At 41.0% G+C, this 20638-nt stretch overlaps 1 protein-coding gene across 1 annotated transcript; it reads left to right on the top strand.

The window, feature by feature from the left end:
- Window positions 1-6620: 6620 nt before the first annotated feature.
- On the top strand, window positions 6621-15188 carry LOC134077344 (polymeric immunoglobulin receptor-like). Its single transcript, XM_062532901.1, has 8 exons — window positions 6621-6660; window positions 8318-8632; window positions 8746-9057; window positions 10674-10988; window positions 11866-11967; window positions 12257-12358; window positions 12644-12684; window positions 13913-15188. Exons 1-8 carry the CDS (start codon window positions 6621-6623, stop codon window positions 14171-14173), a joined length of 1488 nt encoding a protein of 495 aa, XP_062388885.1. The 3' UTR covers window positions 14174-15188.
- Window positions 15189-20638: the final 5450 nt, after the last annotated feature.

Genomic DNA, 20638 nt, shown 5'->3' with positions numbered 1-20638 from the left:
AGGGCACCAAAATGGCCAGCCGTGGCACTGTGTACAAATATATAAACATTACATGTTTTGGCAGATGAAGTGTGAGAAAAAAGTGACTAGTTATACTTATATTGATGTTGGGGATGTTGTCAAGTAGACTGTCAGCTGTTTTTAATAGAATAATCTGTTGTATTTAATACAATAATTCTTTATATTCACAACATGATATGGGGATGACAGCCACCGTGAAGCCCACTCTGGTTCCAAGTCATGAGTTGGAAGGTACGATTGCAAATAGAATGAGCATATTCATATGGAATTATGATTCCACCTGCACTTGAAAAGGAGGCCCTATAGTTATGTATTTTCTTTTAATTTATTTATGTAGTTGAATGGACACTGAGCACAAGGAATTTCATTACTTATACTGTACATTCTTTTCATGAGTATATGACAATAAACTTGAACTTGATGATCTCAGAGTAAGTTGATTTTATAAATGCTACACCCTGTTTCTGCATCATGGGATTCTATTTGCAGACATTGCATGTAAATGTGTAAATGCCTCTTGTGTTTCCTCAGTATCCCCCATAATCCTCTCTGTGACTGTGGCGATGGTGGTGGTTATAGTGGTGGTGGTGGGAGCTGTAGTCTTCAAGCTCTACAGGAACAGAAGAAACACTCCAGGTTGGTTTAGAAATTCTGTTAGATTGTTTTGACATCTTACAGTGGTGCAAACATGCAAAACCAAATTGATACTCTACAGACTATTAACATTAACAGAATTTGGTATTCTCCATTGGATTTTATTATTGATACACAGCCATTAGCCTATATTACTGATATATCGAAACGATTTACCACAATGAAAAGAGAAAATGTGTGTGATTATCTTCAACAGACCCTCCTGCATCTGTGTACCCTATGAACAGACCTCAAAACACACAGGTGAGCAGACATTAAGAGAAAAATTATAAGAGACTGTATAATGTTATTAGAAACACTAATTTAATATGCCATTTATCAGTGTTTTTCAAATTGACGGGCCCACATTTGAGAATGAAACTATGTCACTACATCAAGGCAGTAACTCTAATATGGGCGAGAACTCTTTGGCAAAGTCAATTTGATAGCAAAAATAATGTGCAACCAGCATTAAATTCTGATCTAACTATCAGCCAAAAATTTCAACATCTCTTTTTGTTAAGAATGGGACATTTTGCTGTACTATGTGAAAAATTAGCAGGACAGTAGCCAAAATACGTTTAGGTGATATTGGTAGCAATTACCTTTTACACATCATGGCGTCCTTTACATTGGAGTGTCCAAAACAGTATGCTAATATGGGTCATTGTATGATTAAAGTAATTTGTTAAACTGATATTTTGATGTAGAGGTGATCTCTAAACTTAACTTAACTAAACTTAATAATAGTTAATTAACCATTAATTAAGTAAATGTTCCTGATAACACCACCTAGACTGGTCTTATGCCCAATGCTGCTTCTGCTTTATTAGTACTAACAGCTACAAACAAATTGGGAACACCCTGTTCCTCAACCAAAAACAAGGGGATACTGACGGGTGGGGTGAGTATTTTGGATGGTTCTTGATTGAAATATAAGGTCACACTATACTTTATCTAGCACAGGGTGTACAAGATGTCTCACGTTTGCAGCAGGTCTACTAAAGAAGCCTACAACGCACCAGGTATTCACTATCCATCATGTCACGGGCAGAAAAAAAAAGTTTGGGTCTCAGTTAAAACGATTTCCCCCCCTCTTAATCCCCCATAAATACCAGTAGGTCCAGTGAGGGAAATTAGCTTATTTGTCATTAAAATATGATGAGGACCCCAACGAATTTTCTTCCTTATTTCCTTCTCAAACTACGTTGAAACTGCATCTTTAACAGCCCAATTTTCAGAATTTCCCTGGGGAGAACCCCCCGGACCCCCGTAGGGTAAAAAAAAAAAAAAAAAGTGTTTTAAAAATGCACACCTAGTGACACCTCTGATTCTGTAAAATGACTAAGTAGGAGGAGTATTACCATGAAAATATAGTAATATTTGTGAGTGTATGGATGGAATTTACACATGTGAATGGTCACTGCCTACCCTGCCACAGACCTCACCGCACGCCACTGATGTAGTCAGTCGCCCCTTGAGGGTATTTTTTATGCGATAAACGACACGGGTTAAAACAGACGGGAGGTACGGTGACAAATCTCATTTGTAGCCTAGACTCCACCTGCTAGACATCAAGTATTTCGATTCAAGCAACGTTTTCACGAACTAGCCCCCTCTTTACAAACTACACGCAGGAGACGTGCAGTTTGTAATGACGCGGAAGCGATGCATGCAGGCCATAGTTTTGCACAAACTGAAGCAGAAATACATCAAATGTTGAAACAAAAAAATCACGTTTGATGAGGTCTTGGGTCTGTTATTCACATATCTGATTCTGAAGTATGTCTACCTTTTGGAGATTATGATCGATTAATTGACAGTGATCTGGGTGCGTCTGTGAAGGTGCGTCTTTTGAGTGAACGACAGTGTTTTCTAAGCGGCTACCATGCTTCAACCCTCTGCCCAACATAAATGGAGGTGCCAGTGGTAATTGAGATGATAGTTTTCCTGGACCCCGTACAGACAGCTGAAAAACTACAAAGTCACTTATGACAGGCACTGATTTGACCAGGCTACTTCATTGTATACAAAAGCTTTGTGTTAGTAGCCTAGTAGGCGTAGCCATAGTTCACTGTTGTTGGTTTACATTTTACTGTTTTGCTGTTAATTTCTTATGTAGGGGAAAGGACAACAAAAGTAAAGTAAAACTGCTCAAATATGTTCAACATTCAGTATTTACTGAGAGGTGCATAATTCGAGGTAGTTGTCATCCAGACATCATATGCTGATTAGATAGGTAGGCTATACAGTATTTACTCCTTCGTAAACCACAGACTTGGGGGGGGGCAACCTATGCGGCCCCCCAACCAGTTGATGTTGGTTACAGTGGCCCCCAGCTCATTTGAGTTTGAGACCCCTGATCTAGCATTATGGTTTGTGTGATTGTGTTTTAGAGCATTCAAGATTATGAGAATGATACAGCAAGAGATGATGTAGCTCCTCCCAACATTGTGTCAAGCCCAGTCTATCAGAGCCTGAACCCCAACACCATGCAACAGGACCCAGACTATCAGAGCCTGAACCCCAACACTGTGCAACAGGATGCAGTCTATCAGAGCCTGAACCCCAACACCATGCAACCAGACTCAGTCTATCAGAGCCTGAACCCCAACACCATGCAACAGGACTCAGCCTATCAGAGCCTGAACCCCAACACCATGCAACAGGACCCAGCCTATCAGAGCCTGAACCCCAACACCATGCAACCAGACTCAGCCTATCAGAGCCTGAACCCCAACACCATGTAACAGAACTCAGCCTATCAGCGCCTGAACCCCAACACCATGCAACCAGACTCAGCCTATCAGAACCTGAACCCCAACACCATGCAACAGAACTCAGCCTATCAGAACCTGAACCCCAACACCATGCAACAAGACCCAACCTATCAGAGCCTGAACCCCAAAACCATGTCACCTATCAGAGCCTGAACCTCAACACCATGCAACAGGACTTGTATCTATCAGAGCCTGAATCCCAACACATAACAATGAAGTCTATCAACAATGTATATTCAATTAACAAGACCTGCTAATACCTATTAACAATTAAAGCTTAGAATCATAAGCTATACCACAGGCCTAACTACATTAGTGTGAATCTCAGCCCCAGAACTGTGCCTTACCCAATCTAAATGCCACTGTACACCACAGATTTAATAATCCAGTTGCTTTAACACAGTGGAAGTAGATCTAAGCCTACAATGTAATGCTGTAATGCCGGTATTGTTTTGAAATAAACCAATAAGATAATAATGTGTGTGTGTGTGTGTGCGTGCGTGCGTGCGTGCGTGCGTGCGTGCGTGCGTGCGTGCGTGAGTGAGTGTACATTACAGTAGGTGACAGCTAAAATTGGGTGTGCCATTTGAATGTGCTAGCTATGCGACACCAGCATGTGGTTTGAGTGTCCATGTTAGTCTTCACCTCCCATTCATTTGACTGCACTCAGACAATGTCACCACAGATATGATATCCATCAGGACCATCACAGTATGTCTACATTGTGTGCATGTGTGTGTGTGTGTGTGTGTGTGTGTGTGTGTGTGTGTGTGCAGTTTTGCCTGCACCCTTTCTGGCGTTTGAAGTTGTCTGTGTTCAGTTTTTCACCTGTCTGTGTTTTGTCTTTTGAACTGTTTTTCCAGAGGTTCTTCCGAAAGTTGTTTTTTGTTCCATTCCTGAAGACCGCCTGTGATGAAGTTTGGCCTAGTGTGTTTTTTCCCCTAAATACTATAAGTTCTGTCTTTTGACTCTGTTAATAAAACTTTATCTTCTGAGCCAAATCCAGGTGTTTGTCATATTTGAACCTGAGTCCTTTTACTGTTCTGTCAGTTGTGCACGTGGAAATACCAGCAATTATGTGCAATGTTAAAGTAGATGCATTTCTATCAGAAAGACTCAGGGAGGCATGATGAAAGTTATCACATGTTTTAATCCATCAAAGGATTTACAAAAGACATAAAGACACCAGAAAGCAGAAGGCAGGTGCAAAGACGTCATTTTTAAGACTGATGCAGACTGATGATTGGTCGAAAGTAATGAATGAGAATTGAGACTTCCAGACAGAGCTTAACGCTTACACTTTCATTTCCACTGATGGGCAAGTTGAAAATGACAGAGAATATCCGATCTGCATGTTTAGATGGCAGACACAGTAGTACATATATGCAAATCATATCTGATTTGTTACCACATACTGTATGAATGAGTCCTAAAATTAATCTGAAAATATATCTGCTTTTTCCTGTTTACACGTTCATGCTGCACATTGGAACCATAAACATATAAAACAAACAGAATGGTGTCGCATTTAACTGACCTAAATTACAGAGTTAAAGATTTTGTTGACATTGATGAATTCAAAAAGGCATATGAATTAAACAGACTGACACATGAGACAGACAAATGCCATCAGCCATCGGCCCTCATCATCCATTACCATTTTCTTTGATAAACCCCACAATCATGTAAGCCAAATCCCTCTAGGATTCATAGAGACTAATCAAACACGTATGTAGTTATTTGTAAAACACAACACCACATTCAAACAAAACAAAACAAAACACACAAGACACACACAGACACACACATACACACACACACACACACACACACCTGGCAGCCGTCCCGGAGTGGCTGGATGAACAGTGAGTTCTCGTGGGTGAGCTCCTCGCCCCCACTCCCCCTGAAGCGCAGTGCGTGCCCGTACCCCCGGGAGGCGCTGTCGTACCAGCCGGCCGAGTTCTGGCAGGTGTAGGTGAAGGTCTGGTGGGCCATGGTGCCAGAGACGGTTTATAAAGCGAGACGACTCATATGAGGGTCAATTCCGGTTTCCCTGTGACGTAGTGCCACTCCCATTTAGGAGGCAAACGGGAGAAATAAACCTTATCTCGGATTATGACCATTCCCTTAGCCCTACATTCAGCAATGCAAGTAACGAACCCATGTTCTACAAGGCACACATCTTTCTAACATTCCCACATTGAAATCGTATTTTCCAGCGTGATAAATACATAGAAAAATAACTTTGTTCCCGACCTGTCCCTCCTGACCTGACCTGTCTCCGCTAATTGCGCAGGCCACCTGTTATCAACGGCACACTGCTTCTGCTGCTTCTACACTGGTCTAAACCGATTACTCGTCACTGATCACGCCCAGATAGGAGGCGGAAGTGGACACCATTTCATTCCATTGAAAACCCCCTTTATGATTCATCTTAGTCACTATACGATCTTTGGTGGCGCTCAGCAGCTTCAGGAAGTTCAGCTGCACCACGTGCACCGGCTGCCCACTCACGTCTGTGTACACAAACTAGGAGGGCAGGATGTGCATTAAGAAACTTAATACAGTACTATACAAAACCATACATTATATTATATTATAGTATATTATATTGTTTATTTATTTAACTAGGAGGGCAGTCATCATGTAAGCCAAATCCCAGGCAAAGAACTTCACCAACAAAACACTCATTGGATTTGAAGTGTGATAGCTTGATATCTTCTCATAAGGATTGGCTTGATATCGTCTCATTCAGATTTGTTTTATTTCCTCTAGAGTATGAATTCTGTGAGAGTTCTATGCTTGAAAAGGAGGAGAAGGAGGAGAAGTCTCTAACACACTCTTTCACTCGTTTTCTCTCTGATATGTCTGAATCTCTCTGTCCCTCTCTTTCTTTATGTTTACTCTCTCTCTCTGTTTTTTTCTGTCGCCCTCGTTCTCTCTTCCTCTTTTTCTATCTCTCATTTTTGTGCAAGAGGTGACAGAGGCAGACAGGGGAAGTTCTGGGACTTGGCAACTCTGAAATACACAGGAAGTGCCCAGATCTCAAGCAGAAACGGAGCATAAAGAGATGTTGAGCTTCATGTTGATGGCCAGTGCCTCTTGCAACCGAGCACATAGCACACAGTCCATGCAAACAGCCGCTAAATCACATGTCAGTTTGGATCTTCTTGACCTAAATCCACAATGAAGACCCTTGTCCTCCTCCTTATCTACCTGAACTCATGTAAGTCACCACATTTTAAGAATTATGGGTCAAGATGTGTTTCAACATTTCACTCTCTAGGCCACACAGCAGCCAAGCTACATCAGTTATGTTTCTAGTTTTGGGGTTTTGTGGACAGAGACTAGTTGACTTTGAGTGAACACACAGGGGAGTAAAGTAAACCAAATAATAACAGTCGTGTCACCTCAATGACATTATATTTGGTTATATTTTTATTATGCTAAGGCCAAAATATGTATGTTAAATACAATAACTATAACCACATGTTATCTAACAGGGCATAAATTCAGCCTACAGTATGTGTAATATGGAATGTAGTCCAATGCTGACTGAATATGAGTTGAGAAACACGGGAACTTTTTGGGGAAATTAGCTCATTTTCTGTCTACCCCAGACATATACATCAGAAGATACATGTCCCTCTCTTCTGTGAGTTATACCAGTTACAGTAGCTTATTGCTCCTATTTAGTTATAGGTTAAATAGTGTAACCCACTTCCAGTGAATTACACTAAATTAGCCCAATTATGTCAGACTGGGTTAGTGCACACACAGATAAGAGACACCTACTGTATTACAAAAAGGTGTACTACTGTTTTTCTGGTTTCATGCATTTTTGGGTAACCATGGTATAGCCTATCACCAAAGATCCTTAAGGCGGAGTAAGATACGTCATAGTTCATGTCTGTGGGCGCAAAACGGGGATCACTTCCTCTGCATAAAGAGGGTGTGTCATGCGTATCATGTCCATAGACTTCAATGGAACAGCTCTGCATAAAGAGGGATTTTGCCCCCCTCCCTCTTGCGATTCGGGTTCCAGGAAGTGGCTTCTTACTTTGATCTTTGCCATCACTACAGATTGACTATGGTTTTCTGGGTAACCATGATAGCCATGGTTTATCACAGTTGATAAAAAAAGCCCCATGCCCTATTACACTACAGACTACCTGTAACCCAGGTCCAGTGAATTATGCTAAGCTAGTCCAATGGTGTCAGGCTAGGTTATTGCATACAGAGAAGAGAAACGTATGCATCCTTTTATCTTTATGGGCAGACAGCAAATAATAATACTACATAATGATATTTCTATTAATAATAATAACAACAACAACAACAACAATAAAAACAAATCTAAAAATATTTGCCATTTAAGTTGCCTTTTGACCCGTATGAGTCCTTCAATCTCGAGCTGTCATCAGGACTTGCCATAGCGGGGATTTCCCTTTCCAGCTTCCTGATAAGTGCCATCATTGGTCCAGTCTCTCTACAACTCTTGACTGAACAGTGTATGTGCATGGAATCAAAATATTCCATACAAGCAGAGAGTAGATTTGAATTCCTTTCCAGATTCCTGCCCATTGGCCTAGTAGTCTCTCTATGACTCTATGTTCTTGACTGAACACAATATGGAATCATAATATTCCATACAAGCAGAGAGTTGCGAGCGTTTTGCATCCTGCTACTTGAAAAAAAAAAGATGATTAGTTTAGTCTTGCGTGGAGAGGGAATTTGAAAGACAACCGTTTATCCCACCCCTCCGATTCAGCCATGCTATGGTGAGTTCGTAAACCCTACATCTTGATATGGGTCTAGGTTGTTAAGCTAGTGATGAATCATGTTAACACAGTGAATGGAATTTGTGTTTTGAGGTTTTATAGGTTATTGTGAGGATATCAAAACGGAAACTGGACCTCCTGCTGGAGTAGTTATCATCAAATGCCCATATGATGCACAGTATGCACACAGACACAAGTACTTCTGCAAGGGTACAGGATGTGACATCATTGTATCTGATGAAGAGAATGGACAGCCAACCTCTCAGAGACTGAACCTGACTGACAATAAACAGGAAAGGAACTTCCTGGTGACCATGACTAACCTGACTGGGGAGGACACAGGAGTGTACTGGTGTGCAGCTGGAGGACCATCACCATCAAACACACCAGACCTGCTCAAGGAAGTCCACATACAGGGTAGGTTCTTGTGGAGAGAAAACCTGCAAAACTATACACTACTATACTTAAGTGTATTTTTAACTTATGTTCAAGTGTTGGATCATAATCTATCATTGGATCATCTCTCTAAGTGAATCCAGTCATTGGAGACATTGGAGATTCAGCAACATTCAGATGTCCATATGCAGAGGGCTATCAGAATAACAGCAAGTGTCTCTGTAAGGCGAAGTGTGACTTCTGGGCAATCAACTGTGTGATTAAATCTGAACAAGGGCAGACTCAGGTTGAAGATGGACGATTCTCTCTGTATGATGACACCGCTGCCAGAGTGTTCATTGTGACGATCAGAGGACTGAAAGCCGAGTATTCTGGGAAGTACGTTTGTGCAGTCATTACTGGAGTAAATTTGGTAACCACTGAGCAGGAGTTACTTGTCAGAGAAGGTAAGTGACAAAAAACAGACAAACAAACAAACAGACACAAAAATATACAAACAAATACTGCAAATACACACATCCAAGGCTTTGTCCTAAATAAAGGGCCATTCACACCAAAAACAACGGTAATAATGTATCATTCTAACTAATAAAACTGTAACAATAACACCACGAAGAGCAATATTGTTGGGCTCATTTTGTTGAGTGATTTTGAGATCAATTCGGTTCGTTAGTCCGACGTCACGGGCCCAACAGCTTTTTTTGCGAAAAGACGTTTACTAGTGCAGCCAGACAATTTTTGCAACTTGTAAACATTATTGTAGCTGTGCAGCTAGATTATATATTTAAGGGAAATGTCCAGGCTTCTGCGCAAAATAGGACTTGATTAGGTTGAGGCAACAAGTCGTAGGATGATAATTTTCTTAAAGGTTACTGAGAATAGCGGAAAAAAATATTTTATTTGACTGTCTATGGACAAAAACAAGTGAGTCTGAAAGCCACTGGACCCGGAAAGAGATCTATTATCCCATTATTACATCATCACTTAATAACCGAATATAAAGATGACAGCCAATCAGAGTCCATCACATTTTAGCTGTCACACTCATGGAGGTATTATAAGAACTGGAGAAAGTGAACAAGTCCCGCCCCCATTCATTTCAATGGGAATGCTAGGCTAGTGAAAAGTGCCAAAATTGAACGATTTTTTCAGGCTTCAACATGGCGTTTCAAGGGGCTTGTTTCCGGTGCCGTTTTACTTAGCCAATTAAGTGCCAGGTTACCGATTGACGTAAGGTACAGAAGGAGAGCTCGTGCCCACACTAAGCTCGTGCATGAGCTGAGAGTGGAACAGCCACCAATCAGCATGAGTAAAACGCAGGTAAAACGGCACCGGACATGATGTATTTCTGGAAAATGGCGACGAGGAAGTGCTTTGCTAATCGGCGAAGCTAATCAGTCAAATCCTGACCCCCTGGTCACACTCATCCCCACTAGGAGAAACCTCCCTTATCATTGATCAGAGTGGACACTTTTATCGTATTATAGTTATCTTTTAGTTATTGTTCCTGGTGTGAATTAGCCTGGGTTTCCCATACTGCCTTGCGCGGTGATTTCTTTCACGCTGCTAAGGCAGTCTGGAAACTAACGCCCCCATTTTCGCCTGATGTTGGTGGCCAATCACAGAACAGGGGAGAAAGCAAGACCATGATGAGCTATGCAGAGACGCATTTGATTGACATCCGTGGCGCCCAATGAACGGATCTGGGCATTTTTTCAAATACGAGAAAATGAACGTCTGGTTGCCAGACCACGTCTCATTTGAGAAGTGGGAGGCGTTAGCCAGGCTAGGTGTGAACAGTCCTTTACTTGAAAATCCAGGTTCTGTGTGTCCACAGGTTTCTATAATTCTACTAAGGCTACTCCAGTTCCAGAGGTGGCGATGGAGACTTTTACTCTTTACTCAGGATTGTACCCTATATGGAACAACATATGTTCAACACATGCTATCATGTGCTCTGTCTCTCAAATATATATATATATATATATATATATATATATATAAATAGTGGAGGGTTTTAATTATTGTTTTAATTATTTGCCATTTCCTTTACATTTAACAGTGGTGGCAGGAGATGAAGGAAAGTCTGTCATCATCACTTGCAAATATCAAGCGGTACGGACCAGCAAAACTGTACCCTCATATTTTTGCAGAGCAAAAGATGCTGGGTGTGACTTGAAAGATTTCCTGGTGTCATCACTGGCTCCGAATCAGGGCAAATATATCTTAAATGAAGATAATAATCTGCAGCCTGAATCTTCTGCCAGAATCTTCAATGTGACCATCACTGACTTAAGAGCAGAGGATTCTGGGATATATTGGTGTGGAGAAGTCGGACAAGAAACAAAGACTGTGGTCAGACTGGAGGTCAACAAAGGTGAGCTCTTACAGTCTTATATTTATTGAAGATGCTGTATGAGTCATTCCATGTGAAGTCAAGAGATCCGTCTCACCTAAGGAGTATTTCACAAAGGCAGACACCAATCCAGGATGTACAGTATAGGAGTGACAAACCATGTATGTAATTCAGGATATGTTCACATTCTCATTTTTTTGTTTCTCCAAAAAATCCACGGTTGGCATAAAAAGCCTCATTCAAGTGAACAAACACTTTTGATATACAGTAGACTAACAATGAAGTATTTTTTTTTTTTTTTTAACGGGGAAATATGGCTATTCCTGTATACTAGGGAAGGTAGGTGTGGTGGACCAACTGAATGCAAATGTCTGTATGCACCCATGAGTAAGTGTTTTCCTTATCTTGACACATCATTTAAGAAAGTGCTTGCCACAGCAAAGATGCACATGACTGAATTGCATACATGGCTCAGTCTGTACAATATGTTGAATCTTTTCATGGTACCATTGTGATATCTGTTGATGTGGCATGGAATGGCCCCTCTATATCTGTCCTATCATACTCAGTCAGTGATCACAAACACATTAGCAGCAGTCAACACAAACACTAGATGGTAGTAGTGAAGAACAGAAACTCAAACAGTTTTCTCAAGCGCATGGATGATGAGGGAGGTTAAATTGCTGTTCATTCTTTTATTGGTATATTGGACACTATGGACTAGTTTACCCTGACATGGAGTAAGGCCTAATCCAAGGCTTGAGTGTTATCTCCAAAGATAAACGTTTTATTTCAATGTATATTCCCACCCTAGACTGAATGGAATAATGCATTCTGACTTGAGCTTGTTTGTCGCATTGTGGACCTTTGAAAATGTGAAATGACCCTTGAACTATAGCGTCTACTGATGTGACTCTTATTCCTGACCTATCAACCACATGGCCATCACCTCCGACATTCATGTTCCCAGTGCATCCAGTCGACAACTCAACATCACCTGGTAAAGACTGCTCATTTTTGGTCAGCTGGCATAGCATGAGGACAGTGGTCTGTCTCTACTCAAATACACAGAATACACTATGTCTGCACAATGTAGTAGGCTATATCTAGGATCTGTGCTGTAAAGTATTTTATTCTAAGAACATTTTTTACCATAACAATGTATGTTGAGTATAAGTGTCATGTCTTATCATAAACAGGAAATGCATAGATGACAGACTGCCCACAAAGTTCAGCTTTATGGACAGTCTGTTCAGTCTTTGTCTGTTGTACTGTCTGTGTTTTGTTAGGTTCAACTCCCATGATCCTCTCTGTGTCTCTGATTGGTGTGGTGGTCGTAGTGGCAACTGCAGTGTTCCTGCTTTACAGGCACAAGAGAAAGAAGACACACGGTGAGGTACACCGCATGGCAGGATTCTAATTTATTTTATATATATATATATATATATATATATATATATTCAGATCAATATATGATTCTCTCTTTCTCTCTCTGTCATACACACACACACACAAACAAAGGGGATTATTGATTTTTTTCCCATAAGACATGTCTTCGCAACATATCACATGTTGACATTATCACACCTAACAATAATGATGGTGGTGTATCTTTTAATGAATAATCTTTGTTTTGCTGAACTCTTTTGCTGACATATCTTTTGTTTCACCAACAGAACTTCAATCCAATCATACAAGCACCAGAAGCAACAGCCAGGTAAGTGTTTCAAATAGGAAACATTTATTTTGTGTGACTATTCAATTCCATTTCCATTGTTATTGAATAATAAGTAGGGCTGTCAAAATAACTGATTAATTTAGATTAATTAATTTGAGATAAAATAACTGATTGAAAAAAATAAACGCAGATTAATCGATGACCTTTGACCCGGAGCCATTCTAGTCAGTAACCATTAGACCGTAAAATGGGGAGACGAGAATGTGCTGCCTGGATCATTGATTGGAACATTTACTTAAAAAAAAAAAAAAAACGGCCTGACGGTGTTAAAAAGAAAGTGTTGATTAAAACAAAGTCCTCTGCAATGTTTGCAGCACAGAATTTGCATATCACCGGAGTTCGTCAACTCTTAAGTACAACATTACTGCAAAGAAATAGTGTTGACATTGCGATTACATTTTATATGCGATTCATTTAGATTAATTAATCACAGAGTATGTAATTAATTTGATTAAAAATGTTAATCGATTGACAGCCCTAATAATAAGTTGAATATGCTTCCATATAAAATTATGCAGTAACAGACATCCAACTGGAGCATGGATCCAATCTGATTTTGGAACCAATAGGATCGACGATCCTATTATACAGTAGGATTCCAATCAGATTTTGGACATTTTTTTTGTTTACAATCCTATAGGATTGTCCTAAATCCTATAGGATTGTTTCTATTGGAGTCCTATAAAATGTTGGTTCCAAAATCTGATGTTTTGATGAAGGTAGAATCTCCTGTGACTCTGTTTCATGGGAGGAGACAGTAACAGAGAGGAAGTGACAAGAGAGAATAACAGGCAAAGAATAGAGGCCTCTCTTTTCACGCTATTTTGATTGGTTAAATGACAGACTTACGGAGGTGAACGGAGGTGTTCAATTGCAAGTTCACTCAGCTGCTGTTTTGCGAAAAGGAAAACTCTTCACTGAGTGCGATTGGGATTTCATCTTGGCTTAATCGTTGATGTTGTCTTGGAAAGTTGTTACTTGTTCACCAGTTATTTCATTTAGCATTATATTTTCCATGTGTCACTGATGGTTAGTCTCCTTAACTAACTAACTAATCTCTGGGTTATACTCATTATTAGTCAGTCAGTCAGTCAGTCCAATAGTGGTGTTCTCTTCAGTTGGACATCTGAGGTTGGATTGAAATATGACCCTATATAATCTACATCACGTCACTTTTGATGTTCTTTGCTTTGTTTCTTCCCATCAGGTTCCTCCTCCGGACAGCATGTATGAAGAGATTAAGGATACCCATGGCCCACCTCTCTCAGAAACCAGCACTGTGTATGCCACAGCTCAATTACCCACAATGCCCTCTGACGACCCTACATACTGCACTGCTGAGTTACCCACAAACCCTGGCGCTGACATTGCCTACTCCACAGTGAGTTTTGGTGAAGGCCAAGACGGTGCAGCCATTGCTTTCAGACAAGAAAACTATGAGTACTCAATGCTTAGCTCAGACCAGTAAAGCACAGCGAAACACATCAAACACACGAAAACACACAATATTTTATTATTGTTCTCCTATTGTTTACGATTCTCTCTCTCTGCGATTCTCTAGCTTTCCATCATGTCCACTAATGATGCTTGTTCTGGGTGGTGGGTGGTGGGTGGTGGAGTGAGTTCTTCAGGGTTAGCTCATGTTATGTATTGAGGTCGTTCTGATCTGCTGGCCACCGTAGTAATTAGGAATTGCACTATTCTAGTTTTGATATATGCCGACCACCGTAGTTAGGAAGTTATAGTGCTTATAGAGTTGTAGCCTATATATGCACGCCTGGACAAGCTAGGTTGATGTGTTGTTCCTGATTGTAATGATGCACGTAACTTCAGTAAACGTTCCTAAACATTAAGCCTGGTGTCGGCTTGTTCCTCTGCCACAACCGACTTAACAGTTCATATCAGTAAAGCACACACACACCAACAACAACATGAACGCACCACACACTGCACACCGCACACATCACACACTGGCCCTGACATGAGCACACTGCACTCCACACAGCACACCAACAACAACATTAGCGCTCTGCAATCTGGAAAAAAAATGGACATTGCCAGTTAAATGCATAGTTATAATTTCCATATTCTGCATTTTCTCTATACCAGCTTGTGTGACCACCTTATGATGGTTGACCACCTGAGGGTATGTTTTCGCAAGAGTTTTGCTGATCTGGGTGGTACGGTATGGTACACCCGGCTTTCAATATTAATTCAGCTGATTTTGATTGTCGTATTACCTCAAGCTGGTTATTTTAGCTGCTGGTCTTACATTGCTGGTTTAACTGACCATGGCAGCTAGCAAACCAGCATGACCTTACAGCAACAATCCCAAGCAGACTGTTCACCAGCATGACCATCTTACGCCAGCATGATCATCTTACACCAGCATGTCCACCTGGTGGCCCAAATAGTTACACTAGCAAAGACCAGCAAGAGCTTACCTTTAATTTTATTTTTCTTTCCTGCTAGTTGAATGTCACCATTTCCATGTTATATTTTCATTCATGTTATACTTGTATAATATATAGTACAGTATGTACTGTTACTAGGGGTTGGGTGGGGTGGTGTGTGTGTGTGTGTGTTGGGGGGGGGGGGGGGGGGTATACAATCAGTTGAATGTTATAATTTTACAATGAAAGGTCACCAGTTGATGCGGGTGGCAGTGACTGGCCTGAATGAGAAAATGTAAGGCTCTACCAGGGCTCTGTATTTAGACTGTGGCCATGCATCATCTTTGCTTCTTTGTTATTTCTATCTCTGGATAAAATAAATATTTCCCCTATTTCAGAGTACGGTGAGGCATGTTGTCTGGTGTCTGCTCTGTTTCCTGTCCCCCCTGAGACATGTGTACACACTTGCAAGATACACTGCCACTTTGTGGTGGGAAGGCAGTATTGCAGTGCCAAGTCAAGTCTTGCTGCATAGCTCTTTTTTAAACATAGCACTGAGCTGTACCAAAGTGCCTTACAATTAAGGATACTTACATTTACATAATAGGCAATAATTAATTTACATAATGAGATTGAATAGAATACTACTACTAATATTAATATAAATGTGAGAGATGTGAGTCACAGTATTGGCATAGAAACCACTAACAATGTCACATTTGTTGCTTCTACAAGGGACTCTAAACAGTCACTAATCCAAGGCTGACTGTAATCAGACTAGCAGTTTGCACAGCAGAGATTGGTACCATTATCATCAAGATTATATTGAAGATGAGGTTGAGACGTTTGAGCAATCTCACACTGTATTTACTTCTTTTATCAACATATCCCTTTTCTGAATTACCAACAAATTAGCCAATACATTCATATACAAATACAAAAAACTATGTTTATGGACTTTAATTATTGCTGCTAGTTTTAAGAAATCCACTTCCCCTTTGAGGTTGCTCAAGGCTTAATAGTAGGACTGAGCCGGAAAGGAGCTAGATTAGATCTCTACACTGCTACTGCAGCACAGAGGAAGTCACTAAACCACAGCATGCACACATAAAGAAAATTGGCATAAATAAATGTGTCAGGCATTTTAAGAACACTTATTCCACTGCTTGGTTAAATCTATCCATCTAGAACGTGCATTGACTTTGTATAATCAAACGGCGTGGCAGACATAATCTACAGACATTGGATACATCAAACCATGAAATTGTCAGCTACAAACTCTACAGTGATTGAGTCGGGGAACAACTATGGATTTTGTCTCAGAACGATGGCCCTTGTTTTCCTGTCACTTGTACTGACCGCAGGTAAGATTTCTGACTAAATAATATAAATACACTGTACATTCGAATGATGACAGACAGACAATGTTGTTTTAGAATGCACTGCGAAGCCTACTGGCAGTCACCCATGCATGAGATAATCATATCAGTTTATTCTTCCAGATCTCTGATAACATTTTCAACTCGTTGATTCAAATTCATACTTTATTGTCCCCATTTGGACATTTGTTGTCACAGTCTGTATACTCACATTTAACAAATGCATTAACAAGAAGACACATTTACACATTGATATGGGCAAAAAAAACTTCCACAAACAAACAGATAGACACTGCTACCTTCTAGCCAGGTTGTAAAGAGTGGTTAGGGCAGGGGCGTAGCCAGAGGGGTGGCTCCGGGTGGCACAGGCCACCCTTGAGATTCAATTGGCCACCCCAGGTGCCACCCCAAAATCCTAGTCTACGATTCACCATTAACAGTCAAAGGCGAGACCTTTCTTGATGCACTTGCAGCGCACTAGTTTGAAATATCAGGGTTCAGAAATATAAGCAATCTAGCAAACATGCTAGCAGTTATAGGCTACATGGCTTATTGTTTTTAGCATGTGAGCTTACAATAGGCCTGCTTGCACTAACACGCAAACATATACAGTATATACCTATCGAATCTGCCAGTGCCCTTTTGGCATTTACAGTATCTTATCACACACACACAAAACCCAGTATTGCGACTGTGGAATCACGTCATGTAGGCACATTTTTATATCTACCAATTCTACCTACTCAGCCAACACTGAGTATATGTTGTATCATGAATAGTCTATTGCCCTAATGTAATATTGACATTGTGGAAAGTTTACATAGCTTAGGCCAGTGTTTCTTAACTGGTGGGTCGGAACCCAAAAGTGGGTTGTGGTACTGATCTGAGTGATGGGTCACAGAGCTTGTGGCTAAAAATAAATTAAAAATCGCCAATTTAAAATGTCAGGGTTAGGGTTAGGGTTGTCAGTCATTGCCATGGCATTGACATGACAATGTTTATGTGACAGGTCATGTTAGATATAATTTTAGGGAGCTAATTTTATAAAAGTATGCATCATTTTAAGATATCATGATAAACAAGTTGGCTGCAACCCTTAATACTTGAAGTAGACAATGGATTCACTTAAATTGAGGACAAAATAAGACAGAAACCCCTGTGTGCTGGGTGGAGTTTTTTCTCACTTCCACTTTGTAGCGTGAGAGATGTCAAGTATGGTGTGTGGTGTGAGAATGGGTCAAATAGTGTGACTGTCAAGCTCAAAGCGTGAGAGTATGGTCTTTGTCCTTCAATTTATGAGTGTGGTGTTTGGTGCATGGTTTTACTCATGCATGTGTGCTAATTTAACAACTTGAGCCTGTTTCTGTTCATCTAGATGCCACCCTTGAATTAACCAATGCCCCACTAGGGCCACCCTAGTTACAAATCTCTAGAATCGCCACTGGGTTAGGGCAGATGGGGTAAAATTCTTGTGGGATATTTGGCTGATATCTGATACCAGAGGGGAGAGGTGTGATTGTGAAGCATGGGTAATTGGGTATAGGAAGTGGAAGGGATCATACAGTACACAGTCTGTGCTTTGCGAGTGATGACAGTGTAGGACTGATATGTGGGGACGCAAAAATGTTTTGAGCATGTTACAGCATGGTACGATAGTTCCTCTATTGACACCCCAAATTTGCAGATCACAGAAGTATTACAAATAACAAAACAACTTTGATGATGCAAAGGAGCTCTTATTTATTGTAAATCACCAACACACCTTTTGTCATATTTCTACCTAACGGTTTGATTGTTATGCTTTGTTATATGATATATAGATACTGTTGCTGGGACCATTGTGACAGGGTATAGTGGAGCAGCCATCAGCATTAAATGTGACTACAAACATGGATTTGAGAGCAACAGGAAATATTTCTGTTCGCGGACAAATGTAGTAGCCCTAAACTGCGATGATAAGATAAAGACTGACCTTAAGAACCAGTGGGCAAGTGATGGTCGCTTCTCCCTCTATGACAATACCACTGGGAGATTTGTGTGGGTGTTCATCAAAGACCTGGTGGCACAGGATAAGGGGGATTACTGGTGTGGTGTGGACAAACAAGTTGCCATTGACGATTACACAAAAATCCATTTGGACATCAAGGATGGTGAGAAAAGTTATACAATGACATGGTTCAAATACAAAAATACACTGTGATTACTGTCATGTTGTTAATGCTGCCGTCGGCAAGTCTTCAAAATTCCGAGTCTAAAGTCGGAAAATTCAAACTGATACAACTGGTCCCTCCCCCAATCTCTACCAAGCTCCAAACCGCCCCCCAAACTTCTCCCCCTCTGAAGACGAGGTTCTGCACACGAGCAGAGCAGCAGCGGCTCGATAGCAGGGTGTGCACAAGCTGTGATTGACAGGTAGCGATTCCTCCCCCCTGATGTGATAGCAAAACGGGCAGCGCTCGATTTTTGAAAGCACGATTACAAGCTTTAGAGGGAGCTAGAGAATTCGGGATTTTTCCCGAACAGCCTATTTAATATTCTACCTCCAGAATCCCATGACAGTTCAAGTTCAATGACTCCAAAAATGTTGCCGACGGCAGCTTTGACTTTGACAAAGCTAGTTGAGCTTGGTTGATAATAGTTGTGATAAAACACACTGGGGCGGATATTTTCATTACTCTCTATCTATTGTGTAATGGCAGGCAGTTCTTTTGTGGAGAGAGTGCACAGATCAGCTATCGCAGGACAAGCCGTCAGCATTAGCTGCAGATACCCAGAGGAGCTCAGAGGGAGGCCCGTGGACATCTGCAAGGAATCTGGGGGTCCAGTCTGCAACGGTGGCTCCGCAACCCCCGGAAACTCCACCGGGGCGGCGATATCACATGATAGGTCCGCGGGGGACAGCAGTGCTGGCACAGTGATGATGACGCTGTCCTTGGAGATTGATACGGTGGTCGGTGGCGCCGGAACGTACTGGTGTGGGGTGGATATGGATGGATACGTCATCTTCACCACACAAGTCATGCTCACCTTACACAGTGAGTAATGCTTTGCTTCATATTATAACACATTTGGTTTTTTTGTGTTGGTTTTTTTTGTCAATTTGAAGGACATTTTGCCATCACTATAATGCACATTTATGCCAGTAGAGAACATTTGCAAAAAATACAGTGATTTCCATTCATTTAAGAGACTTCTAATTCCAATCTTTGTGTGTCTGGTTCTTTCCTTAACATCAGATTACTCCTTCAAGTATGGCTTGACTTAACTCACTGTGTACGGCTGTTGAAATCACTGTCATTTTGTACATTTCCTCTCTGTTGTTGATATTGATGATAATGATGATGATGATGATGATGATGATGATGATGATGATGATGATGATGATGAGAGTGATGGCATATTGCAGTTTCCATGGTAATCCCCATATGTGTGATGGCAGTGCTCCTGATCGGGGTAGCAATCTCCATTGAGAGCGGATGGAAGAGGAGAAATGCACAAGGCGGGTATTACACACACACACACACACACACACACACACACACACACACACACACACACACACACACACACACACACACACACACACACACACACACACACACTAACCTACAGTATTCATTTACCTTGAAACTTTATTTGATTATTTTGTCTGTCTCTATTTATTTCCATTAGTTTATTTGATTATGTTGTCTGTCTCTATGTTTGCAGCAGGATTTGAAGCAGCCTCTAACATGAGAGTTGACAATATGGAGGTGAGCAAACTGAACACAGATGGGTTACTCCACTACTTCACAATAGTTTTACATAACAAAGTTGCAGTCATTTCACTTTGTTTAATTTCTCTCTCTCTCACTCTCTCTCCCCACACATACACATCTATTTGCCTATCTAACAGTCTTGCAGCACCCACATGTACGAAGTGGCCGGAGACATTGATTGGCATCCAGGTGTTACACCCAACCCTGTTTATACTACCCAGCAATTACCCACAATCCCCTCTGATGCCACGCTCACCTCTGTGTATACTACTGCACAAGTACCCACGAGCCACTCTGAAACTGCATGTTCTACTGTTGAAAGGCCCTTTGATGATTCTGCTCTACCTCCGTTACCCACAATCCTCCCAGAGGAGTCATAGGACTTTAAACCCATTATGATAAT

The sequence above is a fragment of the Sardina pilchardus genome, chromosome 1 (genome assembly GCF_963854185.1).
Source record: "Sardina pilchardus chromosome 1, fSarPil1.1, whole genome shotgun sequence".
Taxonomy (NCBI): Eukaryota; Metazoa; Chordata; class Actinopteri; order Clupeiformes; family Clupeidae; genus Sardina; species Sardina pilchardus.
Note: the sequence above shows the minus strand (reverse complement) of the source record. Positions and strands in the feature narration are given on the sequence as shown.